A 26,434-nucleotide genomic window follows, 5' to 3' on the forward strand; every position below is an offset into this window, starting at 1 on the left:
CCACATAGGACCAGGAAGTGGGACTGACTAATGTGCTGAACTTGGAATCAGGACAAACCCTGGGCCACAGCCTAGGACTGCACGCCTGGGCTTAGTCTTGGCGACTCTAGAAACAGCAACAGTGTGCAGGTCTCAGGCTGCATGGGGCCGTTTAAGAAAGCAGAACTGAGCTAAGGGGCCTTGTAGCAGCCATTGACACCGTTTCCTGTTGCCTCCTATTCTCTCTCAGAACTCATCAGCTTTTGATCAAGAATGATTTGGAGCTATTCGAGCACATACTGGAATACTTAGATGCTCTAAGGAGATTCTCTTTTTCCCAAGTGCAGCCAAGAGAACTTCAGGTCTGAAGACCATGACCCTTACAGGCAGGCAGGAGATCTGACACTATTTTGACTAAGATATTTTCTTTTAAGTTTTGCATTAAAATTGACTCAAAGACTAGACATCCAGGAAGCTCAAGTGGCCAGCTTCCAAGTTGGAAAACACCATTACTTCTTTCCAAGCTTTCACATGTGTCTTGATCGTCTCCAAGTCCACATCTAACAGGAACAAGTCAATTGTGAACTGAGCAAACAGTATTTTTGAAGCCACTGTGTTAGCACAGACTTTCTTGCGTGTTTTAAAATAACAGTAAAGGCAAGTATATGAAAATAGTCTGATTTTAACAAAAGTAGTCCTGGTCCCAAAACAAGCCATGCACTTTTTTTTTTTACTACTGATTTTTTTTACTACTGATTTTTTTTAGGCATAAAAAGAAAATTCTTGATAAAGTCTTTGCTTTTTTCAGGTAAAACACATTTTACTATTCAAAACAATACATCCCATCTTCCAGCCAGCAGCAGTCTTGGGGTACATCAGCATTTCCACAAGAAAATGCAACACTCGGGTCAACACCAGTGATAGCCTAGTCACTGCTGTTTTTATTATCATCGTTACTGTTACTAAAATGATGTAATCTATCATCTGTGTCCCAAATCGGGATTTTAGGAGAGTAGAACAGTCACCACTTAGGAGCGGACAGTACAAGCTCAGGGGAGTAGATTCAGCCTACAGCAAAGGTGAGGCTAAGCCAGAGAGAAGATCTCTGTTACAGCTGTAACCAGAAGCACATTGAGGACTGGTGTTGCTAAGGGTTTCCAGAGCTGACAAGCTTCTGTAATGTCAAGCATGGAGCATATGGATCAAAATTATAGGGCACTTTATCCTGAAAGGCTGTAAGCCCCCCTCCCCCACCACCACCAGCTTGGCTTCACCCAATCCCATGGTCATGTCATCGTGGACATTTCCTGATTAGAAATCCAACAAAGATTTCCGTTTCAGTTAGAAAAATCAAGTCCTTGAACATAAAAAGAAAACAATCAAGACTCCAAATACTCCTCAGAACTCACTGATTTGTCGGACAAGTACTCCATCATACCATGGTGACTTACTTCCCTCAGAATATGACAAAAGCGTTAGGCCCTTCCTATCACTCTGTCTCACTACCCCTTTGTAATAGCTGGTATGGAAGACCAAGAACAGGCTAGGTACTCAGAGACCAGCATTAGAATCAGTCACATCCTGCAGTCAGCCTGTCTCTGGCTTTCTTCAACAACCAAGGACACTTTAGTTCCTACCAACCAATCTACTTTTGGTTCTTATAGGAACCAATACCTGAAGCAAACTACTTTTAAAGAAAAGAGGGCTCACAGTTTTGGAGGTTCATGGTCCAAGACAAAACATGAGCTAGCCCTGGAAGCCACTACTCCAGTTTGCTGGGGCTCTCACTGAGCTCTCTGGATTTACGCATGGCATTTGCAGGGTCCCAAAGGCACCTCCTTCCATGCCTGCGAAGGACCATGGGTTCATTGCCTCTCTGCAAGGGAGACGATCTGGCCCACTTGTACGGGCATTCAGGAAGCTGATAAGGGGGACATTCTACAAGAAGGTAACTGAGGCCCTGAGGTCTATACCAGCTCGATCCCAGCGAGGAGGAGGTACTGAGCTAAGCCCACTGAGAGCCAATGGGAAGAAACAAGGGAAGATCCAGCGATGAATATCAAGGGAGAGGGGAGATGAATGATGTAACTCATGCCAGCTGCCAGTGGAGTAGTCATCTGCTCTCTGTTCGTGCCGATAAATACTGAGACTTAAGGTTAGAGGGCAGGCAAAAATCAGAGTGATACTGGAAGCCCTGAAGCAGGGCTGAGACCACAGCAGGACATGCAAGACAAAGCAGATTAACTCTGCAAAGAGTCAGTAGGCAGAGGGTTACACGGGCAAGTTCTGTGTCAGCAAAGCATAGGAAGGAAGTCGAGTTGCAACAGCAGCCTCCAGCAGAGAGGGCATGAAGGACAGAGATCCGAGGGAGGGAGGGAGGGAGGATGGCACTACAGGCACATCACAGCAGGGTCCCACTTCCGTCTCCACGTCGGTTAAGAGGAAGCTAACACACCATCTTCCCATGGTGGCCAGGCCTGCAGTTTTGCCTTCCCTGTGCTTCAGACAGAAATGGAAGTCTCAGCTGCCCAGGCTACTTCCTGTCACTCTCAATCTTGTTTGCAGAATTTGGTGCCCAGCAGAGAGGAAGGAGGGGGTTGTCAGTACCATGCCCTCGTCTCCCATGCGCGCGCGCGCACACACACACACACACACACACACACACGAGAGTTGATGCTTTTCCACATTACTGAACAAAAGAACAGGAGTGCTAGGCTGCCATAGTTGTAAGTATCCTAAATCATACTGAGCTGTGGAAAAAGGCAGTGAACAGTGGAGTTTCCTTCCAATGGAGCTCCCAGGCACTGCCTCTAGGAATCAGCAGTGAGCTGCTTGCAGTCTTGGATGGCTCTGTTTGGGTGGTATGCACTTGACCATCCAGAGCCAGCATCTCAGGGCACTGAGAAGACTCGGAGTGTCCAAGTGTCCGCAGCCGGTGTTCTCAGCTCCCTGCCCAGCAGAGTCTCAATGGGTAGACCCAGGGGATCATGTCCTATCAGCTCCTGGGGTCTGTACCAGTGGGACAGTTCCTTTGTTCCCCTGGAGAAGCAGGGACCTTTTGACCTTTTCAGGCCTGGCGGCATGAGGTTAGGCACAAGGATGTGTTGTAACAACAGATCCTACCCATGGCTGAAAAACTTCAGCTCATCTGCTTGATTTTCTAGATGATGCTGGTCTACCACGTGAGAACAAACCCAAAAGATAAAGAATCTGAATTTATGTCTTTAGAAATCAATCTCTTCTTCTAAAAGAACAACCGAAACAAATTTAAAATTCTCTAATGGAATTCCAAACACACAGTTCTGGGGCTGCATGGAACTTGACCCTGAATGCACTGTGTAAGCCAGCTGGGGTTTGTGCTTCCTTCTGCAGGTGCTGGCCTCAGTGTCAGTGACAACGAATCCGGCCAGGGCAGCCAGGAGGGAGGCACCCTGACCGACTCCCAGATCGTGGAGCTCCGGAGGATCCCCATTGCCGACACCCACCTCTAGCCCCTCACCGGCCTCCTCAGTGAAGACGATGCGTTTGTATGGCTGTTGCCTTTTGAGCTAACACGTATCAGGACACAGCAGTGAGTTAGGAATCTATGAACTCTACTGATGATTAACCCAGAAATCTACTTGTGTCTTAACCTCCGTGCAACGTGAAAATTCACTACTAGAGTACAAGATTGGATCCATTTATGTCGATTAGTAGGATGTACGTATTACAGGAATATTAGCTGTTTTTTTAAATCTTCCTACATGGCTAATACTGCTTAATGAAGTTTATAATGAATAAAAGCAATAGAATCCACTCGGTGACATCTGGGCTCAGTATTTCTCAAGTGTCTGGGCCAAAACCACAACCCCTGTTTCTCGATGGCTTCAGACACCCTGTGATGTTCAGCTTTGATATAAGAACAGGTGGGGAAACTTTTTTCCTATCACCAAGAGCCTTCGGTATATTTATGATATTGTTCACAGGCCCCACAAAATGATCAGTGTAAAACCTGGCCTGCTGCAGGTGTATTGAATTTTGAGTCCGCCCTGCATTGGCCTTTCAGTGGCAGGCACTGGCCATCTCCAATGGGGATCTAGCGGGCTTGACTTACCGACTGATCGATGACCTGTGAGTGACTACACCTAAGGGTCTGTGACGGACTGCAGTCTTTCATCAACACTATGTGTTTCTGTTGCTTTTAATATGAGGAATCCAAACATTTTTTCCAGAATGAATATTCTGTCTCCAGCTAAAAATAGCTCCATCCAGTTTTTTTTTTTTTTTTTTTTTTTGCAAAGCTAAGAAGAGGATCATTCAAACAGGGCAGAGGATGTTTTGGAGGAAAAATGTCTTGGTTTGGAGTTTTTAGGCTGCCTTTGTCTTGGAATGAGAAATTGTAAATTCTCTCCCAGAACAAACACCACCATGTTCCTAATGATTTCATTGACTTTGATTCCAGAAAAATCATTCGCAATAGCAAAAGTGTGTCCTGAGGAAGACTTTCTTAACCTTTTATTTTTTAGTTCTTAAACACTGTTGTAAAAATCAGTATCATTTCAAGAAAAAATTAAAAGTTTTAGGAGGATATTTTTTGCTCTGTTAATTTCCTTAGGAGTCACAATGAAAACACCTGCGTCCTCTTTCATGATGTTTAATTGCAGGTTTCTTTTGTATGAAATCTGCAGTGGGACAGAAGGAGAGTTTGGCCTGGGAGCTCAGTTTCCTGTACCTGGAGTCCCAGGGCCAGGAGTTAGTACCTCCTCTGGCTCCTGACTCCATCTTGCTACGCAGGAAGACCTCAGCAGGCAGTGGGAACTCAAGCAGCTGAACTCCTGCCTCCTATGTGGGAGAGCTGGGTTGAGTTCCCAGTTCTTGGTTTCAGCTCAGCTCAGCCCTGAACATCAAGGGCAGCTGGGGGAATGCATCAGTGAATGGGAGCTCTTTGTCTCCACATCAGTGAGGCAGCATGATTTTTCTTGAAAGATCATCAAAGAACTTGCCTCTCCCTGTGATTCCTGCCCCACCTTCTTCCTCGTGTGCTTGGCCCGTGGTTATTTTCACATATGCAAATTGTCAGAATTTGAGAAAATCTAGCAAACCAGCATGATCCTTGGGTGGAGAGGAGAGGAGGAAACTTGCTTGGCTTCAGATTAGTGGGATTTCTATGACTGTCCAAATTGCCATCTTGGTAGGAAATCATAAGGGCTGCTCCCTGCCATGATGTGTGAGTCTGTTAGATATTGAGAGGGAAAGCCAAGGTTTGCACAAGCCACAGCCCTAAGAAAAATGGGCTTCATGTGCCAACAGCAGCAACAGTTTGCCATTCTGTTTCCTCCCCGTGTAGATTAACATGAGTCACCTGCCAGGGAAGCAGAGGCTGAAGGAAACAGTAAATCAAACCCAGTTTGAAGCCCTGGAAACTGGAAGGCTGTGGGCCTGTGACACGTGGCCTGTGGCTTTGCTCTTTCAATAAGCTGACCCTGTTTTTTTCTCTGTGACATTTGACAGTTTTATTGGGATAGAATTCACATTCCATAAAACAAATCCACGCGAAATGCACAGCATAATGATATTTGGCATATGATTGGTGTTTCTAGATGTTGTAGAATAGCTATAGAACATAAAACTTGTCATTCTACCCATTATCTAATTTGTGTATAATTCAGGGACACTCATTACATTTACATTGTCCCTTGTGATGTAACACAGCCATCACCTTTACCTTTTTCCAAAAGTTTTTCATCATCCCCCGTAGTCCCCACCGCTATCACATTTTATTTCCTCTGCCAAGAAAAACTTTGCGTTATTTTTTGCCAATGTCCCTGCTTCTGTATTTTCGTGCTTAATTTATTTCTTTGAAAGACCAAGTTAGGGAGAGACCCCAAGTGGCCAGGCCAGGCTCAAGTCAAGAGCTTCTCTTAGGTCGCTGATGTGGTTGAGCACATCAGGGGTGTGGATCAGAAGTGAGTCAGCTGGGACTCTCAGGCCCGTACCGCGTGCTGGTGTTGCAGTAGCAGCCTCCAGGACTGTGCCCACAATGCTGGCCCCTTTCCTCTGTTCTCTGTTTATTGCACTTGGTTTTCTTTTTGTCTTTTATTTTTCCTTCAAACCTTTATGCTAAGATAGTAAGAGCCTGTGCCAAACATACCTCCTATGAGAACTGCCCTGAAACAGGCCCAGATGCAGGTGGTTTCTGATCACAGAGCAGTTGTGCCTAGGATCCTCTCAAGGAGAGGAAGCATGTCCTACTGGAGTGTGGGTGCCCAGAGTTCACTGCCACTTGCTGCCAGTGCCTCCACAAGCTGCCGTTAGGAGCCAGTTGCTGACAGAGCCAAGGCCCTCCCACAATCACACTGTCACTTTTGAAGACAACCCAAAGAATCTTGCTAAAGACATCGCTTTCCACTAATCAAGACTGAAATGTGGAAAGACCTCCTCTTTCTCTGGCAAAGGACAAGCATATTTGAAGTAGTAACTAATTTTTAGAAGATATTTATTTATATTTGAAAGACAGAAGATGTACACCACAGCTGAGATCAGGCAAGGATGAAGCCAGGAGGAGAATAATCATTTTAGCCCAAAGTTAATGATTTATGAAAGCAAATAATTTCAAATTTGCACCCAAAAAATCTGTTAGTCCCATCTTTCCATGAATGCTCTAGAGAGCCCTAGCAGTAACCTGTATTTTTGTGCTCAATACAGGGAAAAGAATGTTTTTAAAAGTAATATGGGTCATATTTGTTTAGCCAGTTCTTTCCAATACCTGCAGCATCACCTGATAATGATGTGGTTGTTGGGAGTGACAGGTAAAGAAACATCCAGCCCAGGATTAGCGGTGCCAGGAACGGAAATCAGAGGGACGAAAAAAAATGGTTCTCATTCTGTTTTTATCTGCTTGCCACAGTTTATTTAAGGCTGATTACAGTTCTAAAATGTTCTAGTTATTCTATAACCCACATGTGTTGACACTGAGATTGGACCAGCCACTGGGGTCGGTATAAGGACTGTAGAGTCTCCAGATGCACTGGAATATACAAGGGAAGCCTGTTCCTGGGTCCTCAAAGGATTTGTTGAGTTTGCAGTTCCACCACATAAGATGGAAGCAGAAGCCACAGGCCAGCCTGCAGGTGCAGGGAGGAAGACAGGCCTGTAGCTAAGCTCTACTGCTGGCTCAAACATTAGGCTGGAACCAAAGCACTTGACTGATTCTTCTCACACTGTCTTCCACTTCTCAGCAGCAAACATCTGATTATGCTAGCCTCACGATTCTCCCCCGTGCCTATCAGGTGGCTAAAGTTTTACAAAAGCAGGTTACTAAATGCAAGTTCTGCTCCTGTACCTGGTATTTTCTGCCATTGAGGATTTTTGTCAACGGCTTTTCATCCTCGATGTTGCAAAAAGACGTTCCACCGTTAAGTGTTCTCAACACAATTTGTGTTTGTGGTGAAGGCACAGAATGCGTTTTGTTCTGAACACAGTGAATGATTTTGATCGGAGACAAAGGTAGACCCGATGGCTGGCTAGGGGACAGCCACAGTAATTTAGCTGCTCTGGAACGGGAAAGGGCAGCGTTTCTAGAAGTCTGACAGAAATTCTCGGTGAAGGAGCAAAAGGAAACAGTGAAAGCTGCAGGGGACAAGGGGACAGAGCTCGTCAGAACCTCTGCTGTCAGCCGTGTGAGCCAGCCTCAGCTCACCACAAGTAAGAGACGGGCACTGGGGATTAGAAAAGAACAGATCTGGAGAAAGAGGTGAGCGTGGACGGCACAGCCGGAGGCACCGGTGGCATGGCCTGGCATAGAACCTCTTGGATCACACTGAGTGCAGGTCTGGATCGCAGCCAGAGCAAGGGAAGAGTTCTGTCAGGTCAGGGTGGGGGAGGATCACACTCCTTTCACTCCTGCAAAGCGCCTGCACCAGTAGGGAATGACCTGTGGCATGACAAGTGAAGGTCACACGGCTGCTGCGGTCCTGGCTCCGTACAGGTGGCTGCAATTGGGTGGTGCTGCTTAAAGGAAAAACCCATGCTCCGCACTGAGTTTCATCTGGTGGCCTGGCCAGGAGTGGCATGTGCACCTGAGATTGTGGGGTAGGGACACACCCCACCCTTCTATGAGCCTGGAGGGGAAGCACAGCCGTGCAAGCCACTAAGAGTACTCAGATAGCCAGAACAGCAGGTGCCTCTGATGTCCGTGGTTGGGACAGGCTCATCAGGCTGAGGGCAGCTTCAGTATCCTGTGGGTGTGGGCATCTCTGCAAAAGCTGTAGGCATTAAGTGGCTGCTTGCTAGTGTGTGGCATGAAGCTGTGGCTCTGGGCACACAGAGAATGTCACAGATCTTACATATGGTTCAGGCACTGGCATGGGTGGAGGTTGTAGCCACCGGGGGCTAATCTTGGGTGCTTACCACTTTGAAAGAGAGGAAATGAGGAAGTGGGTGTAGTAACAGTCATGATTATTGCTTCCCATGTGCTGACAAGAGGAGACCCAACACACCTACTTTGGGCATCACTCTCGACTCACCCAGACTTGGTATTGATCTGGGCTCTCCGCTCACAGTTCACTGCCCACACCCAGCACACATCTGTGGATATTTACTAAAGAAGCAGTCACTCCACCAAGCCGCAGATAAACACAAGAGGAGGAAAAACTGCAAGTACTCCTAGAAATGTCTAAAAATAAGTGCAGAAATAAAAGACAAAAACAAGGAAGACATTATGACTCTGCACAATGGAATTTAACAATTCCTCAATATTAGGAAGACGAAGAGATGGAAGAAATCCCTGAAAATTAATGGAGAAAAATTTTCACAGGAATACTCAAAACGCATAAGTTGAAATAAAGAAACCCATGCATTATATGGTTAAAAATTTTGCAAAGAGATTAAGACTGTGAAGAGAAATCAAGCAAACATACTAGGCATGAAGAACTCAATATGTCAAATAAAAAATAAAGCGGAAGCCTCAATAACAGGCTTGGAAAAGTTAAGGAAGAATGTTGGAGTCAGAAGACAAAACCTTGGGAACATCTCATCCCAACTATGACGACAAAAAAAATAGATTAAAAATTAGAAAAGCTAAAAAGACTGTTCATTTTTATGGAACAACATCAAGCGATCAAATATATATTATTTTAGGAATTCCTGAGGAAGAAGAAGAGGATGAATTAAAAGGTTTGTTCAGTGAAACAGTGGCAGAAAATTTCCCTAATGCACAGAAATAAAGGGACATCCAAGTACAGGAAGCACACAGAGCAAGCATAATCAGGAACAACCTTCACAATGCATTGCAGTCAAACTTTCAACAATAAAACAAAGATTCTAACAAGTAGCTGAATCACCACTTTACCTTCAGACTAATTAGATTAACAGCTGACTTTGCAGCAGAAGCCCTATAGGCTAGGAGAGAATGGAGAGACATTGTCCAGGCCCCAAAAGAGAAAAAGCCACCCCAGGATAGCTCTATGCATGAAGGTGAAATAAAGACCTTCCAAAATAAACATAGAATTTGCTACCACTTGTCCATCCCTACAAGTGATGCTTAAGAATGTAGTACACAGAAAAATACAAAATGATATTCACAATGAAAGAATATGAAAATAGAAGAGCTCTTGGTAGAGGTAGAGAGGAAATCCAAAGGAAACAACAAGAGTGCTTATGGAGAAAAAAGAAAAAAAGGAGGAGGAAAGGAAAGGAGGAAGGAAGGAAGGAAGGGAGGGAGGGAGGGAGGGAGGAAAGGAGGGATAGAGGGGGGGAATGAGGGGGGAAGGAAAGAAAGAAGGAAAGAAAAGAAATAAAGGGCCCAGCACAATGGCATAGTGGTTAAAGTCCTTGCCTTGCACGTGCCGGGATCCCATGTGGGCACCGGTTCTAATCCCGGCAGCTCCACTTCCCATCCAGCTCCCTGCTTGTGGCCTGAAAGCAGTCGAGGACGGCCCAAAGCTTTGGGACCCTGTACGCGCATGGGAGACCCAGAAGAAGCTCCAGGCTCCTGGCTTCGGATTGGCTCAGCACCAGCCATTGCGTCCACTTGGGGAGTGAACCATTGGACGAAAGATCTTCCTCTCTGTCTCTCCTCATCTCTGTATATCTGCCTTTCCAATAAAAATAAATCAATCTTTTTTTTAAAGAAAGAAAAAAAAGAGAAAAGAGAAAGGGAGAGAAATGAAGGAAGGAAGGGAGTGATATGGAAGGATGACAGGACCAAGTCATTAGCCTTCAAAAATAACCCTGAGTGCAAATAATCCAAACAATCCAATCAAAACACCCACACTGGCTGAATGGATTAAAAAACAAGAACATCCATTTGGTGCCTGTAGAAAACATATCTCAGCAGCAAAGATAGACACAGACTGAAAGGATGGAAAAAGACATGCCATGCCAACGGAAAGGAAAAACAGGTGAAGCCATTCTAATGAGACAAAATATATTTTTTTAACACAAAACTCTTAAAAGAAAAGGAAGGATATTACATAATGATTAAGGTATCAATCAATTTAAGAAGATAAAGCGACTATAGTAAATATATATACAGCCAATGTCAGGGCATGTGGCTATTAAAAAAATAATTTTAATGGATATAAAGGAATACATGGATTCCAATCCAATAATAATAGAGGCTTGAATACCTTGCTTTTATAAATGGAGACTTTCTAGAAAATCAACAGAGGTGGAGGTCCAAGATGGTGGATTAGGGTAAAGACAAACTGGTTCGTCAAAAGGCTGGTAGAGGAAAACAAGCACAGTCATGAGTGATAGGTGTGGACAGGTCATCAGTACAGAAGTGGCTGGGGACTGTGGGCACTGGGAAGCAGCAGGGGACAGCAGGAGCCAGATTTCCCAACAGTGACTGGAGGGAAGGGCAAACACCAGAGAGGCGGGAGGCAATTCAAGTCAGCAGGTGCACCCGATCTTTTGTGCAAACATGGGGTGAGACAGAGCAGCAAAGCACCTGCAGATAGGCAAGGGAGTGGAAAGAGGTGAACACCCCCTACCCTCACAGGCGCCACGTTGAGCAGGACTCATAGGAGACTACAAAGTGCCTGGAGAATTGGCAAGCTGGGCACATGCCAACCAAGCTCAGCGAGATACATCCAGCTGAGACTTGCAAGTTATCAATGCCAGAAGTACATTTCACTGGTCCCACCATCAAATTAGCATTCCACAGGTTCCATCCACAAAATGGGTCCAGGATGCCACTGACCTACCTCCTAGCAGGTTCCAGCAAGAAAATACACTCCTGTTCTACAGTGAACTAGCATAGATTGGAAGGCTGTCAGAGAACCAGGCACAGTTCCAGGCACCACTGGAACCATCCACAGGAGAGAAACACAGCAGGCTATGGCACAGCCAGCAGCTGGAAGTGCAGAGAGATAGCCAAGGCAGCACTGGCTGTGAAGGCCTGGGTAGGAGTGCAGCATGGGAGCCTAAGGCAGAGAGTCACCCAAGGGAGCAGCAAAAGCATCCCACCATTGTCTTGATCAAGAACCAACAGGGAAGCAAGCATTGAACAGGAATAAAACAGACTGTCCACAAGCCTGTGAATAACACAGCTTAAAGATAAATCTGCCTAAGGAAAAAACCCACTGATCTGAACTGCAATGCAACATGAATGAGGAAACAGATGTCTCACCGACTCCTACAACGGATCACAAGAGTATTTCAGTCTCAGAACTGGAAGAGGAAGACATTGAAGAACTGCTCGTTAAAGTATTTTTAAAAACTGTTATAAAGCTTTTGAAAAATAGTAAGATGCAGATCCAGAAATGCAAGAAATTTAAGGAATACATTACACAAGAGATAGCAGTATTGAAACAAAATCAAACTGGATTATTAGAAATGAAAAATAGCACAAGTAAAAAAAAATAATGGAAAGGCCCAACAATGCACTGTGTAAGAAAGAAGAAGGAACCCCAGAACTAGAAGACAATTTATCAGAAAGTGTCCACACAGGCAAAAATCTACAACTGGAATCAAAGTTAAGAAAACCATCCAAGAATTAATTGACACTAATAAGTAAGCATACAAGACATAGAAGGTACTGAAGATATAGGAAAGAAACTGAGTTGAAAGTTCTAGTTAGTGAAATAATGATCAAACACTTCCCCAACTTGAAGAAAGGGAAATCCAAATATAGAAAGTTCAGACGCTCGAAACAGACACAAACAGAAGCAATCCTCACCGTGGCGAATCAATCAAGCTCTCTTCAGGCGAACATAAAGAACAGATACTTCAATGTTCATTTGAGAAATACCAGAACACCCGGAGGAACACCAGTCAGGCTCACAGCTGACTTCTCACCAGAAACCCTACAGGCTAGGAGACACTGCAGAGACATAATCCAGAACCCAAAAGAAAAAACTGTCAACCCAGATTAATACACCCAGCAAAGCTTTCAATTGTATATGAAAATGAAATTAAAACCTTCCAAAGCAAACAAAAACTGAAAAACTTCCCCTCTATTTGACCAGCGGTACAAGTGTTACTAAAAGATGTGCTACAGACACAAGAAGAAAATGACACCAAAAAAGATGAAAGTGAAACCACAAAAAGAAACCTAAAGTAAACATTGAGAAACCCTATGTTAAAATGGCATGACTAAATTGCTACCTGTCAGTATTAACCCTGACTGCATTTAAAACCAGGATCTATCTCTGTTGCCTACAATAAATACATTTGACCCCAAAATATACAATGATACTGAAAGGATGGAAAATATATTCCAGGCCAATGGAAAGGGAAAGCAAGGGCCCAGCATGGACACAGTAGTTGCATCCTCACCTTGAATACCCTAGGATCCCATGTGGGTACCAGTCCGTGTCCTAACTGCTATACTTCCCATCCAGCTCCCTGCTTGTGACCTGGGAAAGCAGTAGACAACAGTCCAGAGTCTTGGGACCCTGGACCACATGGGAGACCAGGAAGAAGCTCAGAGCTCCTGGCTTTAGATTGATGCAGCTCTGGCTATTGTGGCCACTTGGGGAGTGAGTCAGCAGACAATATCTTTCTGACTGTTGTTTTATGGATATCTTTCTTTCCAATAAAAATAAATCTTTTTAAAAAATAGTCAATGAAAGAAAAAAGTAGCTGGTTCAGCCATTTTAATATCAGACTAGATTTTAACAAGAGACAAAGAAGGGCATTACATAATTATCAAGGGATCTGTTCGGCAAGATGAAATAATGATAGGGCACCTGGCTATGTAAAACAACCGTTAACAGTGATACAGACTCCACTACATATAATAGTGGGGATCTAAACACACCACTGTCAGTAAGCCAGAAACTCAGACAGTAGAGCTCATTACATAATAGAACAAATAAACAAAATCCACAGAACCTTTCATCCTATAGACCCAGGATACACATTTTTTTTCACCAGTGTGTGAAACCTTCTGTAAAATAGAATATATTCTAGGCCACAAAACAGTCCTAAGCAAACGCAAAAGAACTAATATCATACCATTATTATCTCAGACTATCAGGGAATGAAACTGCAGACCAAGAAGTCAAAATACACCAGAAAATATGCAAACACTTAGAATAGCATACTACTGAGTGAACAATGGGCCAAAGAAGAAATCTAAAAGGGTATTTTTTAATTCTTTGAAATGAGTGAATGCATAAACACCTAAGAAATTACAGGACACAGAAAAAGCATTGCTAAGAGGAACACTCATTACAATTAGTGCCTATATCAAGAAACCAGGAAGGCACCAGGGAAATAATTTAACTACACATCTGAAGAAACTTTGAAAATAGCAGCAAATAAAACACATAGTGACAGAAAGAAATAATTAAAATTATGGAATAAACCAAATTGAAACCAAATGAATAATGCACACAAGAAAAGACCTAATGAATCAAAGACCTAATTCTTTGAAAAAATTAACAAAACACATACACCAAGTCAAATCAAAAATAAAGGGAGAAAATGCAAATTAGAATTAGAGTTGAAAAAGAAAAAATGACCATGTATATCACAGACATACAAAAAATCATTAGAAGATGTTACAAGTAACTATATGCCAATAAATCAAAAACCTAGAAATGGATAGATTTTTGGAAACATACAATTTACCAAAATTGCATCATGAGGTAATTAAAAATCCAAATAGACCTATGGCCAGGAGAGAGATTGAATCAATGATTAAACCCTTCCCATCAAAGAAAAATCCAGAACTGGATGGCTTCACTGCTGAATTCTACCAAACTTTTCAAGAAATAATTCCATTTATCCATAATGTATTCAAAACAGAATAGATGATAATCCTCCGAACTTCGTTCTATAAAGTCAATATCATATTAATCTCCAAATCAGAAAAAGAGACACAACAGAGAAAAAGAACTACAGACCAATATCCCTGAACATTGATGCAAAAATCCCCAACAAAATACTAGTCAACAGAATCCAACAAGATATAAGACCAAGTGGGATTTAGCCCTGACATGCATGGATGATTTAACATATACAAATCAATAATGACATACCACATCTACAAAATGAAAAATAAAAACCATGTGATCATCTCAATAGATGTGGATGAAGCATCTGATAATATCTAACACCACTTCATTGTAAAGACCCTAAGCATGTTAAGCAAGAAGAAACATTCCACAACACAAAGCAATACATGAAAATAAAAACCAGTGCCAGCATCATACTAAAAGGGGAAAAGTTGAATCTTTTCCATTAAAATATGGAACCAAAGAGGATTCCACGCTCATGCCTGCTATTTACATATTACTAGAAGTCCTAGCTAGAGCTATCAGGCAAAAAAAAAGATGTTAAAAAAGTAAAACATGGAAACAAAGAAATCAAAGACATGATTCTGTACATAGGAGAATAAGATTTAACAATGTGACCACTAGAACTCGAGAGTTCGGCAAGGTTATACTATATAAAATAAATGAACATAAATCGATGACTTTAGTATACACCAATAACTATGGCTGAGAAAGAACTTGTAAGAACAATCCCATTCAAAATCGTGGAAAACAACCTTACATAAAGCCAACCAAACTCATGAAGGACCTCTACCATGATCTACAAAACATTGAGGAAAGAAATGGAGGAAGACATTAAAAGATGAAGAAATCTGCCTTGACTGTGGACCAGTAGAATCAACATCAAAATATCCACATTATCTAACAGAATCTACAGATCCAACGTGCTCTCAATCAAAAGCCCAACGACATTCTTCTCAGAACTAAAAAAGGCAAAAATTCACATGGAAACACAAGCCACCTATCAAATTACTAGCAGAAAACAAAGGGAACAGCCTAAAAGAAGTAGGCATGGGCAGACTTCTTTAAAAAGACACAAAAAACATAGGCAATTAGACAAAACAAACAAGTAGGATTACATCAAACTAAGGAGCTTCTGTACCTCAAGGGAAACCATCAGTAAAGTGAGGATGCAACTAACAGATTTAGACATAACTTCTCTCACACTACACAGATAGCAGATCAATATCCAACATATACAAAGAGCCACAGAAACTCAAAAATAACAAAAACAAGCATTGACAAAGCACACGAATGGATATTTTTCAAAATATGAAATTCAAAATGCTAACTGACACATGAAAATATATACAGATTCCCTAGCTGTTAGGGAAATGCAAATAAAAGCTACAATGAGATTCCACCTAACTCCAGCAAGAATGGCTGATACACAGAAATCAGCAAACACCAACTGTCGGTGAGGATGTGGAGGGCAAAGATGCCCTGGATCACGGTCGGTGGGAATGTAAACTAATACAACCATTTAGGAAGTCAGTACGGAGAAGGCTCAGACAGCTGAAACTTGCTCTACCATATGACCAGCCATCCCTCTCCTGGTCATATAGACAAAGGAATGTAATCTGCGCTCAAGAGCGCAACCTGCAACCCTATATTTACAGCTACACAATTCACAATAGTAAAATCATGGAATCAACAGAGAGGCCAATCAACAGAGGAATAGGTTAAAAAAAAAACTGTGGCACATCTACTTGATGGACAACTACTCAGTCACAAAGAAGAGTGAAATCTTGTTGGTTGTAGCAAAATGGTCCAAGGTGGAAACTGTTACGCCTAGTGAAGACAATCCCAAAAGGACAAATATCATATGTTTTCTGAGAAAAGACAGCCTATATGCAAAGCACAATGTACATACATATACACACACATATGTAATACAGATGTATTATATATTAATATGTAGATGTGTAGGGAGGGGCTGAGGGAATCCCAGAGCTTATGAGACTGTCATAAAATGATATAAAATTTAAAAAATAGTTAATAAAGACTCAAGAGAAAAATATATAGATGTGAACAGATTTTAAATATATGATAATCATATACATGAACTGTGCAAAAGAGACTGGCATACTGGGAAATGAAAGACAGAATCTTGACAAATGGTACTGGGAAAATTTAATGTATTCATGCAGAGGAAACAAACTCCTACTTTACCTTAGACATAAATCAACTAAATGCATCAAAGATCTAAGTCTATGACCTGATACCATCAAATTTCTAGAAGAAATCACTGGGGACACGCTCTAAGATTCAGATGTGTACAAAGATCTCATGGAAAAGACTCCAGATGCATTATTAAAACAATAAATGAATAAATGAGATTTCTCAAGTGAAGAAGCTTCTGCACTGCAAAATAAACCTTCAAAGTGAAGAGGCAACCAACAGAATGGGAGAAAATATTTGCAAACTATGTAACAGAGTAGATAAACATCCAAAATATAGAGAGAATTCAAGAGACTCAACAACAGCGAAACAACCCAGTTAACAAATGGGCACAGACATGAACAGGCATTTTTCAGAGGGTGCAAAAATGGCCAACATACATAAAAAAATGCTCAGGTTTACTAGCCATCATGGAAATGGCAGTAAAAACCATAATGAAGTTTCACCTCACCCAAATTAAAATGGCCAGAAAGAAGAAATCAATAAAAGCTAGGGAGGATATGGGGGGAAACGTGACCCCAATCATGTATTGCTGGGAATGTAAACTAGTATGATCATTATGGAAGAGAGTATATTAGAGTCCTAAAATATAGGAAAATAGATCTACCATGTGACCTAGCTATTCCACTCCTGGGAACGTACCTGAACTAAATGAAATCATATGAAAGAGTTATCTCTGTCCCCAGCTCACTTCACAACAGCTAAGAGAATCAACCAAGATGTCCATGAAGAAATTGTGGAAAACATACTTGGATATACTGCTCTGCCATTAAAAAATGATATCTTGCCTTTTGCAAGTGAATGAACAGCACAAAGAAATGCAATCTACGTGAGACAGACAACTGGAATTTGAGTATTGGTTACAGCCTGTTCTATACTCTTGAGGTACAGGTTTTTTTCTTTTAATTTTCTGCTTGCTATGTGTGGATAGCTTTACCTGATAAGTCTATGAATGTAAATAGAAATGGAAATATGGCATTGTAAAATTTAGGGAAAAAAGGATGGTTTGTGTGGAATGTGGGCAGGGGAGTGTACAATGGGAGGTATTACTGTGGATTGTGAAATGTGAAAATTGGTCACTTCATATAAAAATTTAATTAAAAGAATGGAACAGGCAGAATGGACTAGAGCTTGTTGCTGTTCCTACAGTTCAGGAGAATTATATTCTTGAGAGGAGAGAGAGAGAGAGAGAGAGATGCTCTCAAAAACTACCAGGAGTCTGAATTAGTCATTAAGGAATAGCAAGTCCAAACAATTATGGGCTCAATAATAACTCATTTTCTTTACATGGCACTCATACTCCTTTGAAATTCAGACCAGCACAGTATGCCTGCTGATAACTAGGAAGCCCTATAAAGGAAATTGCCTTCCTGGATATAAAACAATGGCATTATACAAATAAATAGGAACAATTATGGACTCTACAGCTAAATATGTGTAGACTACATCATGAATTTTCAAAATGTTTCCAATATTAGGAGTAAGTCCTAAAAGAATTTTATTCTCTGTTCTGGTTGAAGTGCTATAGGTACATGAAGTAATTAGAAAGAATTAAGCTTTAGAAGTGGTATGACTTAGGCTTCTTTCGCAACATAAATATTTAAGTCAAGGAGTCCAAGACACAAGCACAATAAAATACTCTACAAATTTGGGACACACAAGAATCACCAGGGAGGGTGTGTGGGGTTGGCCTAGCATCTAAGACTCCCACATCCTGCAAGGGAGTGGGTCTAGCTCAGTTCCAGATTCCAACTTCCTTCCAAGGCACACCTGGCAAGTGCTGGCTCAAGCAGGTATGTCCCTGCTACCCATGTGGCAGACCTGAATTAACTACTGTGCTCCTGCCTTCCACCTGGCCCAGTCCCAGCTCTTGTAGGCATTTACAGGTAAGAGCTAACATACTCATGCTCTCTGCCAGCCTCTCTTTTTCTCTCTCTCTCTCTCTCTCTCTCTCTCTCTCTCTCTCTCTCTCGGCATAGGAAAATTGATACAACTGTAACTTGATACATGCCTGATTTTATAAAAAGTCAACTTTAACAAGAAAATTACTGATTATTCTGAAAGATTTCTTTGTTAAAAACCAACTTTATATTTAAAAAAAAAAGACATTACATTTCACATGGCATGATCCTTAACAAACTCAGATAATGCTTCACTGCTACAAAGTGCCTTGTAATGTCTGCAGCTATGAAGTCACTTGGTTTCTCGATATTCTGCCTACGATTGTATGGTCCTATCTCACAGAACCTATAGAAATCAACAAAGTTTAGTGGGTTTTTATGACTTTTGCTCAAATACTATGTCCAGAACCCAAGGCTGCCCACTTAAAATTAAACTATTTGACTAATTTAAACTATTTGGTCAATTTTCTTCACCTATTAACAACAACCATTGTCCATAGGATTTAGGTTGTCATTTTAAAAATGTGATCACAATTTAGAAATTCTCTAATGATGACAGGCCTTCAGCCTCAGTGGCTTGTGTTTCCCTTGACTTCCACACCTGCTCTTAAGCGTGGCTGCCGAACACTCGGACCTTCACAGCAGACAGCTGGCAACTGGAACCAGGACACACTTCAGACCTTTCGTCACTTGGTTCCGGGTATCATAGTAAAGCACAAGGCAGCTATGGCCTCTTGGAACAGCCCTGGAATATACAATTGTTGCTTTCTGGTTTAGGTTCAAAACATAGAAAGTAAACTAGAGGGAGAAAGTGTTCACACCCTGCCTCCTGCATGGCAAATCAGGAACAAGCTGGGCCTGTCAGCACATGCTCGTGTGGCTGACGCAAGCCTTCAGAGTGGCCAGGCTTCCGCTGAAACAGGAAGCCATTGAAATGGTTCATCATTTATCATTTTCCTTATGGGACAGACACCTGACTGATTTCAGGCAATAATTGTCCCTTAAGGATTGGATAAGAATAGTTGACAATACTCAACTATTTAATTTACTAAACCATGTAGATATTTAAAAATACACCTTCTACTGGTATCCCCAATGGCAGTGCATGTGTCTCAGTATGCAAAGTTGCACACCCAGACGTTCCTAAGCCTGTTCTGCAGTGTTGGTGGCTGGAGTTCAGTTTTCCCCAGCAACTCTGAATCATGATTTCAAAGAAGACAATAACATGAGTTTAAAAAAAAAAACTAGCAGGGGTAAGATGAGATTATTCTATAGATATGCCTTGTTCATAACAATTCTTGAAGAGCTAAATAAAAGTAAATGAAACAAATAGAAGTAAATGAAGTCACTTAAAATATTTTGAGGTTAAAATTACAAGCAATTGAAATGAGATCATATATTTTATAAAATAATCCAGCTTATAATGTATACATAAAACTAAATATAGGCATGTGTACATACCCTTATATAAAAAACTTAAATATATTGTTTATATTCCCAACATAATTGTGTATTTACACATACATTTCACACAAATGTCCATATGTGCATACATGCATAATGAATTCTTAATAGTGTAATTTTCAACTTTTTTGCTTTCTGTGTTTTTCATGTTTTCTACAAAGAATACATGCAACATCTAAAATGAAAAACTAAACAGACTTTGTTGGAAATTCCCCGAGTCCTGAGAGTCTCCAGGCGTCCCCTTGCAAAGCACTACGTTTCCCATAGCTGCCAGGAGCCGTGTTGCCAGCCTGTTCACAAGACCAGGACATGTATCTGATGCTCTCAAAGGAATCATCCATGGAAGAGTGCTTGGGATATTATTCCAGACTTTTGGAATTTATGCAACTTTGCAGGAAACAAAACTATGCCTGATTTCAAAGGAAACTTTAGATTTCAATTTTTATTCTTCAAATGTTATATAAGTCCGAATAACTACTCCAAATGCAATCACTAAACTTTCAAATTACCATTTAAGTACTAAAAGAGAAAACGGAAAATAAAACTCCAGACCTGCCACTCTCTGGGCTCCCGAAGTCAGCATGCCCTATTGCTGAATGTTCTCCACAGGTGTTCACATCCACAGTTCCTCCTCTCCACAAGCCAGGCCCCCAAGCCTATGTTTAAGAACTTCATATTTGACATCTTCTTACTAAATTTTCCAATCAACACTGCATCATAGGTCAATTGTAATTGAATGAAATAGATGCCCATACAACCTATTTCTTTGTTCAAGCTTGTGAGGGTGTTTTTAAATGTTCATTTTGTTGTTGTTGTTGTTGGAAAGGCAGAAAGACACAGATCTCTCCCACTGCCTAGTTTACTCCCCAGATGTCCACAGTAGCTGGAGCTGGAGCAGAAGGAAGCCAAGAATTCAGTCCAAGACTCCCATGTTTGTCGCAGGGACCCAACTACTTGAACCAGCACCTGCTGCCTCCCTGGGTACACATTAGCAGGAAGCTAGAATCAGAAGCAGAGCCAGGAACTGAATCCAAGCAGTCTAATATGAGATTCAGATATCTCAACCGGCGTCGTAACCACAGCGTTAAACATATGCCTCTAGCATCTCTAAGAGGTAGGCAAATTTGGCCAATATATGTTTATATAAATCAAGACAACTTAGGAGCATCTAATTTAAGTTCTAAAACTATGTCAGTACCTCCAGCGTTTCCTGAGGCCCATCATACCCAATGTCAACTTCTTTCCTGAACCCCTGTCCCCACAGTACCCTTTCCGCGAGTGGCGTTTTCCCACTTCTGTGTTCATGAGATGCCCTCTGAGGGCCTAACCATGCCTGCAAGATCCATGACTGGGAAGGCATGCACAGGCTGCCCTTGGCAGGAGGTGCCACTGTCAGAATGTGGGCTTTTCCCCAGGGCTGCCTGGGTGTCCCTAGGGTATGTCAGCTGCTCCCCGAGCAAATGATCCCCCGTGGCACTCCAAAGTCACATACCACAACTTCTACTTTATCCCACTGATGAAAAGCAAGTCACTAAATCCAGCCTACTTTCAGAGGAAAGGAAATTAGATTCCTACTCCTGAAGGGAGGAATATCAAAGGACTTAAGGCTGTGCTGTTTAAACCATCACAACAGCTCTTTAATGACGTTTTCAAAGTCTACCATTGAGCCGGTCTAGCATTCAATCTTATTGTCCTTATTTTTATTGTTAGCAATGTACAATAGTAAGAAAAATTCAGCGAAGTACCAGCCCAAATCAATCTCACACCTAGAAATTACTTGTTTTCATTTCCAATGTGCTAGAAAATATTTAATTTACGTTTATCAATCAATTTTCCTTCCTGTCCTCTTCTAATCATTATTTGATCCTTTAGGTATGCTAGATGGCTATCATGTGGTACATGCATAATTGTTACAGTCTCCTTGAAGAATTTACAAAATAATTTTTCCCAACCATAATCCAGAACAATTAAGTAAGACCCTCCTGGAGAGTAGCTTTGGTATTACTCTTTTACTCCACGAGGGACAAGAGCCACTGAGCTAGAGAACTTTGGATGTTTTTTCCATGAGTTTTCTCCCCAAATGGTCTTCTGATGAAACTGCAGTTTTCTGGGCAAGGCCTGTACAGAGGTAACGTACACTATGCCTAAAGGAGGCAAGAGGATCCAGGGAAAACCAGCATGATTCTCTACCCCAGTACCTGTCGTGTCTTTAGAGGTTTGAGCATATGAAACTTAGCATTGCCAATGGCTTACCCTTTTCCATGACTGACAGAGTGACCCAGATACCACTTACATCTGCTTCTATTGCTAAGCTATACTCAGATGCCAACTAAATGGAGCATAGGTTTTGTCACAGCTGGAGTAGGAGCAATAATTTAAGATACACTCCGAAATTCAGCAAGAGGGAGAATCTGAATGCCTGGGGGGGACCAAGATTACTCAGAACCAGATGGCGGGTTGCTCTATGGACACCGCAGCATAAGGACAGAGCCAACAGCAGGGGACTGCCTGCCTCCCTCTGCTTGCATGGAGCTTTAACACAGGCATTTCTCTCTGGCCAACAGCAGACTTCTCTTCCCCTGTAGGAGCTGAACTTGAGAGAAAACAGGGTAATTTTGAACACAACACACTGTAATTTGCAAGCATTTCTTCAGGCCTCTATGATCGATCTCTCTCTCTCTCTCTAACTAGTGCCTTTTACATCATCCCAGATCAAACCAGTGCCATCCAGAATGTGATCTGCAGCTGCCCAGACTTGGCACCACACCACCCTTAGGACCCTGGGAGGGACTCTGCACCGAGATCAGCCCTGATCCGGGAGGCATCACTGGCCACTTCCCAGTGATTGCCATGCAAAAGGCCCTGAAACTGTTTCATAAATCATGTGTTTTTTTTATTGAAATGTAAAACTAAGCATGAGAATGGAACTATAGCCTCACCCATACAGGAGCCACAAGTTCATGACTGGGGTCTGGAGGAAGGTGATCTGACACGATCATGGCACACCAAGGTTAGAGACCCAAACACAAGCAGCAGGTCACCTCGACCACGGGTTTAAGCATGGGCCAGGAGGAGGTTTGTTTCTCGTTAATATGCTTACAAATTTGAGCTATACTTGGCCAAAGATTGATACAAATTTTACTTTTTAAAAATTATTCCTTATGACCCTACTTTCCTTCTTGGGTCTTGTATTGTAACATAGTATTAGGATAATAATAAAAATTTAAATCTTGATCACCAACGTTAGGTCCTGTATATATTTTATAGGATCCCACTAGTTTTCCAGAAAGCTACTGTCATTATCCCTGTGTTCTAAAATGGGAGACTGACAACACCCCCACCCAAACCTACACCACAAGATCTTTGCCCAACAGTAATTTCCACTTAACCGTTCCTTCTTTTTGCTTCATTTCTAGCTTTTTTTCCCTGTTCCTGCTTCATTTTTCTTTATTTCTCTTTCTTGATTTTTGTTGCCCCTTTATTTGCATCTTTGAGATTCAGGAACAAATATTTCAGTCTCAGAAGCACAACTGATGAACTTACAAGCTCAACCTTAAAGTTGAAATGGTTTGTCAAGAAGATGGGGGAGCAGCCAGAACGGGGACTACCCCTGCGACTGCCTCACACTCCCTGAAGTTGGCTGGCTCAGCAGACTGCCACAAACACTTGAGAACGAGGGAGGAATGAACGTATCAGCTTTGTTTTAAAAACTTTTTTCATTCTTTATTTGAAAGGCAGAGAGCTAGGAAGATAATTCCTTTTTTAATGCCATTTTCCATGTACTTTTGGCAATACTCTCAAAGCATTCCGTTACAAAGAATGTTGTCATGAATCATTTCACAAGACCATTCACAGTGTCTTATTCATTGAAGAGTATGTTCCCTCTTGGGGCTGACACTATGGCACAGTAGGCTTAGATTCAGCCTGCAGTGCTGGCATCCCGTATGAGGATGGTTTATGTCCTGGCTGCTCTACTTCTAATCCAGCTCCCTGCTCATGGAAAAGCAACAGAAGGTGTCCCAAGTCCTCGGGCCACTGCATATATATGGGAAACCTAGGGGAATTTTCTGGTTCCTGGCTTGGGATCAACCCAGATCCTTTGGGCCCTTGCAATCATTTGGAGAGTGAACCAGTGGATGGAAGTCCCCTCTCTCTCGGCTTCTTCTTTTCTCTGTAACTGTCTTTAATTTAAAATTGAAAAAGAAAGCACATTTCAACAACAAAAATAACAAAAAAAAACATGTGCATACTAAGATAAAAGAAGGGGCATATTGCACTAAATCAAATCAACAAAAAATTATGCCATTATTATCCTGGAGACATCTGTCTAGAAAGTCACTAGGCTCCCCACCTGCATATGGAAGTTGCCCTGTTCCACTGAAGTCTGGGGCTCTGCTATCTGCCTGTATGATGGTTCCCTGGAACCTTCCAGAACTCTGATTTCCCAACAGTTCATGAGTAGGCAGAGTGCAGTGTCACAAACAACTGAGAATTTTCTTTTCATGGGAAACAAGTTAGGCAAACCAATCTAAGGGTTTAAATGTCAGTTGGTTTGTGACATTTCGTCCAGACAATCTGAACCCTTGCTGCTTCCAGGAGAGTTTAGCATCGTGTTTTTGACTGTCCTGGTCAGTAGTTCTAACACCTCCCATAGGTCATTTAGAGGTCACTGATCGACAGGAAAGAGCTAAACAGCAATTCCTACCAAACTGGGATTTCCCAATCCAGGCAGAGCTTTTACCATGACGTGCAAAACAATGTTGGAAAGCCCCCCACATCTCCCAGAAGCAGCACTGATTTGTAAAGATAAATGGTGTGCGTCAGTTGGAACTCTTTTGTAAAAGACACAGTTTTAACCAGTGAAAATGTAAAATGTTGTTCATCTAGTTTTACACGTGTAAGGTGAACTGAACGAACATGTACATGATTGTTCAAGCTACGGCTTTAAGTTAAGCTGTATTTCATTCATGCTTACACGGGTTTGACGTCCACAGGGTATACGGAAGCAAGGGGTGCCCCTGGATTGCATCCCCTCGTGGCATGGATAACAACAAAAGCTGCGCATACCACAGCAAGCAATTGCATCTCCAACCAAGAAATGACAGAGTGACCAGATCCCCCAGTCCTTTTTGAGGACATGCTGCTTTTGATCCAAGGATCCCCGCCCCAGGCCCCTCTCTTAAGAGTTGCACAGCCCTTGGAATCACTGCTGCCTGGGAGAGCAACTCTCAGGTCACAACAGCAGAGCCAAATGAAAGCAGGCATTACAATAAGGCTACCAACACCCCTACATGGTGAGTCATGCCTCTCCCATGGCCATTCAATGTGCCTGCACCATGCCTTGCCACAAAGAGTAGGCGCCTATCTTGGCTGGCTCTGTGATTTTCTTTGACCAGTAGAGTGCAGCAAAGGGGCTTTCATTGTCACAGACAGGAGCCCTTCACAGACTTCACACCCTCCACTGTTGCCCTCTTACAATACTTCACTATGAACACGGAAGTGTGGTCTAGCCTATCAGGGGCCAAGAAGCCGTGTGCGGGCAATACCATCCAGCAGATGTGTGAGTGAGCCCACCCAAGACCAGTCACCAGGTAACCTCCCTACTGCTATGAACATATGAATGACCCTAGCCCACGGCACTACAGCATGGCACACAGGGGCCCAATTATCCTAGTCACCTGGCAAAATGCCTGCCCTAAAACTGTCTTAGTTTTCCCATGAAAGTCTGGACCAGCCTCATATATGAGTATTCTGAGCCTCTGAGGTATTTTATACAATTAGCATATACAACTGGTTTACCTGATACATTACACTGAGAAATATTTACAGTCAGGCTCATTAGCATTTCCACCACCTCATGTAGTTGCCATTTTTTCTTTCCCCTTAGCAAATCCAAGTACACAATAAAATATTGTTAATTATTTTCATATTGTTGTACACGGGATCTCCAAAACTTGATCATGAGTAACTGAAGCCTTAAACTCCATAACTAATATCTCCTTACCTCTCCTTCTCATTATTTTTCTATTCTGTCTTGCCATTTTGTGTTTACATGTAGAACCCTGACACACCACAGCAGCCTTACAGATATTGGAATGCCAAACAGGCAAATTCTTAGTCACAACAGTGGCATGGCAAACATGTCTGGAATTAAATGAAATCAATCAGATCTTCTAGATGCTTCTTCTCCAAGGGTGTGGACTGTGTCAGTTCTATGGAAGAATCCAACTGATCTGTTGAGACTGCAGCTCAATACAAGGAAAGCCCCCTGTTCTCTAACAATGCCATCAAATCGCTGGTTCATCATGGAACAAAGTCACACCTCTTCCAGGTGACAACCCATTGTTCAACAGTCACTTGCTGATGCCATCAGAAATTGTCAGAAACACTTAACCAATATGTTAAGGTAGCTTTCAATCCTTTCCCATTCCAGGAGGGGCAGCCCTATTTCTTAAAGGATTTCTTAGATGGCTTAGGACTCCGTGAGTTTGTTTATCAACTGTAAGCTAAGGTGATTTGAAGAGCAGTGGGTTGTTGCTACGAACTCTTACACCGGGACCACACACAAAAACATGGCCTGTTGAGGGTGAAATAAGCATATGGCCAGCCCATCCATATGTAAATACTTGAAACAATTTTTTAGTT

The 26,434-nt window shown here is 42.2% G+C and overlaps 1 protein-coding gene across 1 annotated transcript in view; it reads left to right on the forward strand.

Annotated features, from left to right (window-relative positions):
- ADGRV1 (adhesion G protein-coupled receptor V1) overlaps nt 1-3,738 on the forward strand; it is a 387,995-nt gene extending 384,257 nt beyond the window's left edge. Inside the window, exon 90 of the mRNA XM_058656191.1 lies at nt 3,352-3,738. Within this exon, the coding sequence (XP_058512174.1) occupies nt 3,352-3,470 (119 nt within the window). The 3' untranslated portion in view covers nt 3,471-3,738. The remainder of the gene's footprint in view (nt 1-3,351) is intronic.
- Nucleotides 3,739-26,434: the final 22,696 nt, after the last annotated feature.

Source organism: Ochotona princeps, chromosome 28 (genome assembly GCF_030435755.1).
Source record: "Ochotona princeps isolate mOchPri1 chromosome 28, mOchPri1.hap1, whole genome shotgun sequence".
Classification (NCBI taxonomy): domain Eukaryota; kingdom Metazoa; phylum Chordata; class Mammalia; order Lagomorpha; family Ochotonidae; genus Ochotona; species Ochotona princeps.